The sequence below is a fragment of the Fulmarus glacialis genome, unplaced genomic scaffold, assembly GCF_000690835.1.
Source record: "Fulmarus glacialis isolate BGI_N327 unplaced genomic scaffold, ASM69083v1 scaffold5659, whole genome shotgun sequence".
NCBI classification, from domain to species: Eukaryota; Metazoa; Chordata; class Aves; order Procellariiformes; family Procellariidae; genus Fulmarus; species Fulmarus glacialis.
Genome location: NW_009231278.1, coordinates 21,089 through 30,773, shown reverse-complemented (window position 1 = coordinate 30,773; position 9,685 = coordinate 21,089). Strand labels below are relative to the sequence as shown.

Sequence of the window (9,685 nt, the reverse complement as noted above, 5' to 3'; positions counted from 1 at the left end):
CACCTTCAAGACCTGCTGGGATAAGGCCCTGGGCGCCCTCCTCTGACCTCCTGGCTGACCCTGCTGCGAGCAGGAGGTTGGACGAGAGACCCCCCGAGGTCCCGTCCCATCCAACGGAACTCTGGTTCCTCAGCATCAAACACTGCCATTCCCTTTGAACAGTTTCATTTTTAATAGGCTGTCCAAGGAAGCATAATTCTGTAATATGAAGCTCTAGCTTTTGTTTGAAAAACTATGTTAACAAAATCAAGGTTGGGATGCTGTGACTATTTATGCTTGTATTGATTGGGGGAATAGGTTTTTACTTTCCTTTTTAAGTAACCAAGCTAAGAGGGTTAAGTCTCAACTAAAACTTTTGCCAACTCCCTCACCCCCCATTTCATTTAGTTGGCCACAGCATTGCACTCATCTTGAACGGAATTAAAACTTTCCATTCTAAGGATTTCCCAAAGCCAGACTTGGGAGTGTGGTGGTAACCAGGATCTAACCCAGTGGCTCAAGAAAGCAAGACACAAGTGACGGACAGTCCTGGATCCTTCAGAGTTCCCCGCTCTTTACCAGTTCACTGGGTATTTGGGCAGGATGCTCAGTTTCTTCAGCAAATACTGTAGGGTTTTGCTATGGAGAATATAGGGCCCTGAGCAGAAGCAGCATTGGATGGCTCGGGGTGTCCCATGTCTCGGCCATGTGATGAATCACTTCAGCTGTTTGTCTCTGTTTGGACTCTGTTTAGTCTATGTGAAGTGAAAGAATTTTGACTCCAGTTGAGATGTAGGAGAGAAGTCCTTTGTATCTTGGCAATCAGGATGGTCACCAGTGCTGAGAAACCAAATCATGATATCTCTTGCAGAATCAGGTCATAAGATCTTTGACCTCTCTGACCAGTATGTGAGGTATGCTGAGATGTCTCCTTCAACTCCTCTTATTTGGAGTTATTCTGTAACACTGTCATCATCTTAGTTTTGGGTGAAACACCGCTACCAATTTCAACGTGAGACTGAGTAGTTTTGGATTATTCAAAACTGAAGGCAATTCAACTTCTGTCCATTCCGCCCCCCCCCGCACTAAATGTCTCTCTGCTTTTTAACTGCTGCTGTTTCTGGGGATATAGCTTGAGAAAATCCATATGCTTGAGCCAATGTACCATTGGCTATATGCTACTTTCAGTATGAAAAGTCTCACTGAAAGCCTTGCTGGAAATTATATGCAAGAGTTGCTTCAATCTGTAAGACGTAGCTGAAATGGCTTTGCAAGTTCATCAGAAGTCCTCCCTGGGAAGCGGTGACCATGCTGCTGAAAGCACCTGGCTCTCCCGGGGCTCGCTGGCTGAAGCTGCTGCAAGGAGCCATGCTTCTGTGGCAGGGAACGGCAGGGTCTGCTGTGACCCATGTAATTTGGGATAACTCTGGGACTTCTGCAGTGAACCAGGCACCTCCAAAGCCTCTTCTGGAGGAGATGGAGCAGGCGGCTTCCCCACTCCCCAGCAGCATATGGGCTGGCTATGCCAGCCGATTGCTGCATACCTTTAAGGCAAGTGTGTTTATAGCATATATGCAAACAAGCTTCAGAAAGGGTAAACTGTATTCACTCCCCAAACTAGTATGAAAACCACTGAACTGCAAAAGAGGTTGCTCTGTTGATTTTATTTTCATGTCTGTGCTTGCCTGGGTTTTTAAGGAAGATTTAATGAAGGTTTGTTCCGTCGGAGCTAAGGAGGGCTCTGGTGGTGACAGTCACCTCCTGCCCGCTTCCCACGGGCGCAGGCACACCGACTCCGTGGAGATCATGGCTGTTGCTCTGAAAGCATTTGCTGTGAATCATCCTGTCTCTAAACTTGTCTGTGGGAAGTTTTTTCTCTTAAGTAGGGGGGTTGGAAGTATCCACCAACAGTGCTAGCAGCTCCGCTGGCCTCGTGCCTACGGCTTTCGGCATCCAGCACTGCTGAGGTTGAACCCCCTGGAGCGAGGGGTTCAGCCCGACGCCTGCTCGCAGCCCCTGGAGCCAGGGCACCTTCCTGGGGGCTCCCCCGGCAGCTCCGACCCAAGCTCACAGGGCTGGCTCCTGGTTGAGCTGGCTCCTGGAGAGCCATGCTCCTGACCAGCTTCTGCAAAACCCTCCTGATAAAAGCCCTGCTCCTCGGTTGCCCTGCTCACCCTCCAAATGGTACCTGCATTACTGCAGCGCTTCTCGTCACAGTGAGCAGACTGGAGCATGGGCTGAGGCTTATCTACTGTATTATGCACAAACGGCTATTTAATTATTTACAGGCTGACATATATCATCTAATATATAAAGCTGAACCATCTACCAGCCCACAGGCAGAATAACTGAAAGCAGCCTGCTTGGCACCACGTTTTAACTGAAATCCCTCGATGCTAGCTTTGTTTTGCATAGCACTTTGTAATGCTGTTAGTTGACTTGGCTGCAGTTTCACAAAGCATTTTTTTCCACTTGGTTCAACACTCACTTGAATTTAATGGGACTGGAGCCAAACAAGTAATGCAAGCCAAGTGCCGACGTTTGTTTGGTGTGCAGTTCCCGACAAGGAATATATATAGTAATTGTCTCTTGCTCCTCAAAGCTGTAACTTTGGCAGAGGGGATACTTGAGTTAGCATGCCAAGTATTTAAAATCATAATCAGTCAGTGATGAAAACATGTATTTATGGCTATAATGAGTTGCATCAAAGCAAGAAACATTTGTCTCTGTAGAGCTAACAATGTCTCTTAATTCAGAAATGCCTACTTTTAAATCGCACAAAGATCTGTCAAAGTTAAAGCTCTGAGAGCTTGGCCTGAATATCTGGCTTATTTCACAACAATATTCCTAATATTCACTTACAGCTGCAGTTTTAGCCACAGTTACTAGGTTCTGCATCGAGGCATGATGAAAGAACGTTGCACCGGTTTATGCACTTATGGCAAGTCATTAAAGCATTCTGTAATCCTGGACTTGCAGCTAGGTTTTTTGCTTGGTTGTTGAATGCTTTATTTTATTCTATTTTGCTGTTTCTTTCTTTTTTGGGGCTGCTGTAGCATATGAGCTTTCTGTGGTTCCTGGACTGCTGGATACAGCAAGGGTTAGAGATGCAGCAGTGCTATGTATCTGTGATGCACTTAAGGCTGTGGATTGATAGCGAGAGCAGGCATGAATCTGGAAGTATTCCTGCTTAAGCAAATCCCTTTCCTTTTAGCCTACCCTTTATGCCAGCATCGCTGCTACTTTTCAGCTGGAAGAAGCTTATTGCTGTCAAAAAATGGGAAAAAATGCAGTTTATAAACAACTGCTTTTTAATAACTTCCTCCCGACTCGCACGTTGAGTCATCTCTCCCCTGCCTGTAGGAAGGGAGTACGGATGTCATCTTTCTAACGAGGTGGCACGTTAGTGAAGATGCTACGCAGGGTTCCTGGCTCGGATCCCAAAAAGCAATAGAGCTGCTGTTGTGATGCTGCGTCCAAATGACGAGTGAGCCAGGTCTGAATCATCTGGGTGTGTAGCGCGTGCGGATGTCGGCGTGCTGAGCCTGCCCAGACCTCGCGCTGCTCGGGAACCCTGAGCTGGCTCTGCCCCGGACGGGGCTGGGGGGGTTGTTCCTCAGTTTGGGTTTGTTTTTTCTCTCGTTGAAATACTTGTAGTTCATAGGTAGAGTGTTATTGCTTGCTGCTGGAGTTTTTTAGCAGGCTGTGATCTGTTTGGGAAGTCCGGGGCCATCTGTCAGAATGAGGACGGTGACAATGTGAAAATAGCCTTCCGCAGGAGCCCGCGGGCTGGCCGGCTTATCCCCAATTTTACATGACCGCCTCAGTGACTTTTCTCTGGAGACTTTGATATTAAGTCATCTGTTATTCTATATGCCTGGATATCTGTTATTCTACATGCTACTTCTGTTTTAACTCATAGTATAGGAACATTTCAATGCCTATCACTTGCATTAGAGCATTTTTACATTGTTAGGTTAAATTTGTGCTTAAAATTTTGAATTTCAAGCCCTATTTTCATTTTTAAAAGGGCTGGATAGTTTGGGGTTTTTCACAAGAAACTTGTATTACATAACTTTAATTTCTTCAAATTCTTGTGAAAACAGAAACTAAGTAAAACTCTTTAACAGCTTAAAAAGAAAGAGTTAACCTGCTCCATCTGCTTCCCAAAAGCTGTGAAGCTGGAAGGAATTCATTACAGCATGTCCAGTGGTACCTTCCTGGTAATACTTCAGAAAATAGGACCGTTCTGGTTTAATTGCAGTGAAATGTATTGGGCATTAAAATGTGTTGAGCTGGCTGTTGTGCAAAAAAATACTACTTTCTATGACAAAAGGGAATAGATCCATAAGGGACAGGGGAGTTATCGACCTTCTGGTCACTGGACTTTCTGACCCATGGAAGCCCTTCTGATCATACTGGAGAGATGAGGAACTGGAGCATCTCCAGTTCTGCTCACCTCCCTGGTTTGCTGGTTCTGTGATGCATTAAAATAGCATTAAAATATGTATTCCTCAAATGATATTGGAAATAGGGCAGAACCACTGTCATAAGAAGTCTTTGCATGGAAGAACTATGTTGGAAATATATTTGAGTTTTTAAAAGCCTTTTCTTTCTCTCAGATTTGAAGGTGTTTTATGCTGAAATTCTGGCTGAAGGTGGAATGCATTTCTTTTCTGCTTCCATCCCTATTTGTACTTCAGAGTTTCTGACTGTTTCCTCATCGATGTAAAGTCCAAGCAGTATAATCTTCCATAGTTTTAATTATCTCGTTTGGGATGTTATACCCATTTTCATTGTATCGGGATAATGTATCTTGTGCACATGCACAAAGCCTCGTCGCTTCCTGTGGTGATGGGGCAGTGCAGAGTTTGGGGAGTATTTCAGAGCCAAGGTCTCTATTCAGCTTCTTTTCTCCGAATATCTCAAAAAAACTGTGGCTAGGGGAAAAAGAGAGACAAATCTTTGGTTGTAGTAGTCGTAAATTCACACCTGACTTACAGCAAAAGGAAGAAATACCTTCATGCAAAATGTTTCTCTACAGTTAGCACCAGTGGGTGAGCAAGGACCTTTGGAGCATCACGGAGGTGGCCAGCTTACCTGCTGTTTTCCACATACGGAGTTTTGGTGAGGCTGAGATGGCTCCCACAGCCAGTTTGTAGACGGCAGGTATGGGTGATGGCCCTGGGCTGGGTTAGGTGCCGAGTGGTGCTACTCTCTCCCTTTACAAGGATTCAGGCTAACTTGCATCCCTTGTTTGAGCATGCTCCCTCAGCAGCTGTGTGATGGAGGTAGGACTGGCTCTGCTAGCAGTGTGATTAGAGAAGCAGCAAAAGCTTTGGTATTCTTTCAAAACAGCACTGCTGCCACCAGCAGCGATGGCAAAAATCCATGAGAATGGTCTGTTGGCGATGGTGCCCGTGGGCGATAACCTCACAGGATAGAAACTTGTTTGCATTTAGCTTGGTTTTCTGAAGATGTTTTGCTTACCGTACTAATTTGAGCTATGTTGGGATGGGGATGTACCTCCACGTAAAGAGGGAGTGTGAAGTGGAAGTGGTGCTAGTGCCACGCTGCCGTGAGGCTCATCCTCCCTCTGGGGAGGGCCAGGTTGTCCTGGGGAAGACGGCACAGTTGTGGGACAGGGAGGGCTGCACCACCTTCTTCACTTGGCATGCTCTGGGTGTGAAAGTAAGTAAAGAAGAATTAATGCAGCAATATCCAGTTTATCAGTGCTGGGAGCATTTTTATTCCCCTAGTGTTTTCAAAAAAAGAATTGCATGGTTCAGAAGTGAGAAAAGCCTTCCTGCCCAAGGAAACGTGTGGCTGTGCGTGGTTTGAATCACTGTGGTAAGCCTCGCCCTGCTCTGCGGGACCACAAGGTCTAGGATTTGTTCATCTGCCTAGGTTTGTGATATCCACATGCTTTGCAAGTGGATCTGCTTGAGTGAGCAAACTGGAAGAGTGTATGCCCAGAAAAAGATGCCAGTAACTTTCCGTGTGATTTTGGTGTAGCTGAGGTATCTGAGACTGAACCGGCGGATTCCCACTGCTTCAGCTAATCCTAATTTGATCCCACTACAAAGTCAGTAATATGTCTGTAGACGTAATAAACTTAATTACTTAACTGCAAGATCAAGGAGCTGTGAAGGAAAATCATTTGATGCATTTGTTTTAAATTGCCTTCAAATAGTTGAATGGGGAGCTGCATATTTTGATGCGGAAACCACCATATAAGATATCTAAAGATGCTAAAAATGTGGTTCTCTTCCATGTGCAGCTCCCAGCCCCACTACAGCTGTTCCTTACATGTCAGTGAAGTGCATTGATGTAAGAAAAAACCACCACAAAACCAAGTGGCTGATGCCCTGGGGATCCAACCACTGCGAGAAGCTCAAAGACTTCGACGAGGCGGTGAGCAGGCAGATCGAAGCCAACGATATCGTGTTTGCCGTGCACATTCCCCTCCCCAGCAAGGAGATGAGCCCCTGGTTCCAGTTCATGCTTTTCATCATGCAGCTGGACATCGCGTTCAAGATGGACAACGACCTAAGTAAGTCACTCTCCGACATTCATTAGGTGCTGGCTGTGGTCTGATTTCCCAATGTGTTTCTCTTAAAGTTGCTTTTATCCTGCATGATATGTTAACTGCTATAGTGCCTCCATACAGTGAGGTGATACAGGAGCACGTTCTAAAGGTGGGAATTGGTAATGAGACATTTCAATATGTATCTTTGCAGGGAGAGCTGTTCACGCTGCACTAGTGAGTAGCTAAGCAGACGATGAGCAGGTTCCCTGTTTTAAAGTACGTAGACCATCAGCAACTACATTGGTTTAAATCCAGCAATTCACTTTCACAGCATACGCTCCTGGGTTTCATATAGTTTTCCAAAATATTCCAGGATGCTGAGTGCACAGCAACAGTTTGCAGTCGATGATACCCTTTCAGCAGCTTCTTTCCTCCTGCTTCTACATGTTCCTATCCCATCCCTTGTGCTGGCTCTGCCCGTGCCTGGCCACGTGGTCAGCTGCATCCTGCAGCCTCCTCAGCAGAAACTGGAGTTTGGCTGCGCGAGCTTTCTCACCGGTTAGCAGGTGGATTTGGTTGCCACCATACAAGGTAGTGCCAGGGCCCCTGAAGATGCTGGAGCAGGTGAGGAGTGGGGATGTCCCTTCCAGAGGCAGCGCGTCTGCCGGAGCAGCAGCATCGCTTCACTGTGCTCTAGTTTGAATGTTTCAGTCTGTGTGGAGGTGGTGAAATGCAGAGTCATGAGATTTTTGGGGTTTTTATTTTTATAAATTTCTCTGCCCCAAAAATCCTTTATAAAAAGACTTGAACTGGTTACTAGTTTTGCAGTGCTGAAGACTTTAAGCCATGGTATTTTGTTCCATGTTTGCCAAATGCTTTTGTGTGATGAGTTCCTAAACTGTGAGCCAAAGTACTTAGTAAATGAAATTATTGATCTGTAAGTTTCCATGAGGAGCTCATAAGAAGGAATGTTCATGTCTGAGTTTTTAAACACGCGCTCTCCATTGGGCACCAGGTGCAGAGAGTTGGATGTTTATTTACTGAGCCTTTGTCATAATAATTTTAACTTCTTCAGTTTGAGGTTGGTTGTTGGTGAGTTGAAATAGTTGCCGTACCTTCCATCAATCGTTGTGAGCTACGTTTTTTTATTAGGATTTGATACATGCAGATGGAAAGTACCTCCTGGCCTTGAAAGTACAGGGGTCCAAATTAACTGGAAGACTGTTCCAGGAACCGTGGAAGAGGCTGTCTTACTGGGGTTCACCCTTAGTACCTGAAAGAAGATAAAATATGGGGAAAAAAAAAAAAGGGGGGGGGGAACCCAAAACCAAAAAAACACAAAAAAACCCCAAACTCAAAAATAACCCTGCAAAAAATCTGCAAAATTATGTCGGGAGCAGCAAGGGCAAGACTGATTTGCCCCGTACTGAAAGAAGAGTTGTATGTGTGTTTGCGTGCTTGGGAAAAATCTCTCTCTAACAACTATACCCTAACAATGACTAAACAATTTACTTTTCTAACTGGTCTGCACTGGCTTTCCCTGGCTGCAGCCTGTCTGTTGGTCCAGCTCTAGTGTTCACGTAACCATGTGGTGGATCAGTTCAGGGAGCAAATCTGTTTTGGCTGCGGGGTTGGGGATGTGGACCAGCAAATGTGCATGCTGGTGCAGGGGGAGCTGGCAGCCTGCACCCCAGGGGCTGCAGCCAGATCACTGAAGATCTGCTGAAGCTTTCGTGACAGTTTTATGTTTCCTTTACTGCCTTGCCTGCTCAGTGTGAACCTGTTCCTTCCTAGCTTTTTAATGTATCATCATTAAGATAAGTTAAAAATCGATTGTATAAAGCTTATGTATGTATTCTTATCCCTATAATTATCTCTAAAGTACAGAGAGAGTAGCTTTAACTTTATTAAGGCCTCAACTTCTTAGACTTCAATAGATGTTTGTGTTTAGAGAAATAATGCTTTGTTGCGAGGCTTTTAAAGTTAAACCGCTGAGCTGGAGTCAGTAACTGGCGGAGCACCTGGGAGCAGGTTGCTAAAATGCTTTTGACAGTGATTTCTCCTGTAAGTGCAGAGAGCCTTTTCTTCAGGGCATTATTTGTGCCCTTCAGTGACCAAGTCCTTCAAAGGTGGGAACTTTTTTTGAGATTTAAAAGCAGAAAAGCTTGTCTTGGGCCACCCTCTGGGGAATAAAAGCAAGGTTTGGGGGTGAGCTGTACCACGTCTGCAGCTGGGGAAGACTTGGTTTCTGGTCATTATCAGTTCAGTAGCTGCTGGTGGTTTTTGTTGATAAGAAGCATTTGGAGACAAGGGACATTAATATTTCTTATGGTGTGAGCTTACTTGGTACATCTTGAAGGTTTTCTTTTGTTGACTGAAGAAAGTATTTTAAAATGCAATTTTCCTACATTTTGTGCCAAGCTGAAGGCAGATGTAAATTAAGTGTAAAATATAAGCAACTAGTGAGTAACACATCTCTTGCTTGCTAAATTGTGTTGTAACAGATTAAATAAAAATAAATCTTGTTAAGCCGAAATAATTGCATATGTGTCTCTGTATCTTGCTGCTAACTTTGCATTAGTGTTAAGAGCTTCATTGATCAGACAATTGGAATTAGCTCCTCAAAAGTCTCAACACTAAAGATGTGAAATAACCTCATCTCTTCTTTTAAATCAACAATTCGAGTTTCTTCTCTCAAGCTTTAATCTGAGACCTCAAAGCCAGCAGTCACCCTGCTGTAGTTAATGCCAACAGGGGCTGGTGCCAAACTGGGGATGGCTCCTGGAAGGCGTCGCAGCTGTTAAAGCCTCTCCCAGTCACCCTCGTAATGACTGTCTTGAAGCTGCCTCAGATCATCGAGGAAAGCAGCACCGCCTGCTAACTGCGAGTGCTCTTATCCGCCTGAAGAAGCTGGCTGCCTGTCTCCCTGAGGAAACATCCCGGTCTCCGGTGGCTCCCGAAACCCCGCAGCATGATCCGAAGACGTTAAAGTCAATGTGAGCTGTGCCGGGTCCTGGGCTTGGCCGCGCTCCCCTTCTTGGTCTTCACCGTTGACACCGCTAAGCCATATCTCAAACTGTCGTGTGCTTTTCTCTGCAAAGGCACATGGTCATCCTCTCCCCTGCAATCTGTAAGCAAGGCCAACGCACAAAACAAAAACTTGCATCCGCTGCGGGT

The 9,685-nt window shown here is 45.3% G+C and overlaps 1 protein-coding gene across 1 annotated transcript in view; it reads left to right on the top strand.

Annotated features, from left to right (window-relative positions):
• The first annotated feature begins 257 nt into the window (after nucleotides 1-257).
• Nucleotides 258-9,685, top strand: part of WLS (wntless Wnt ligand secretion mediator) — a 24,456-nt gene continuing 15,028 nt past the window's right edge. Inside the window, 2 exon segments of the mRNA XM_009584496.1 lie at nucleotides 258-297; nucleotides 6,260-6,532. Of these exon segments, the coding sequence (XP_009582791.1) occupies nucleotides 258-297; nucleotides 6,260-6,532 (313 nt within the window).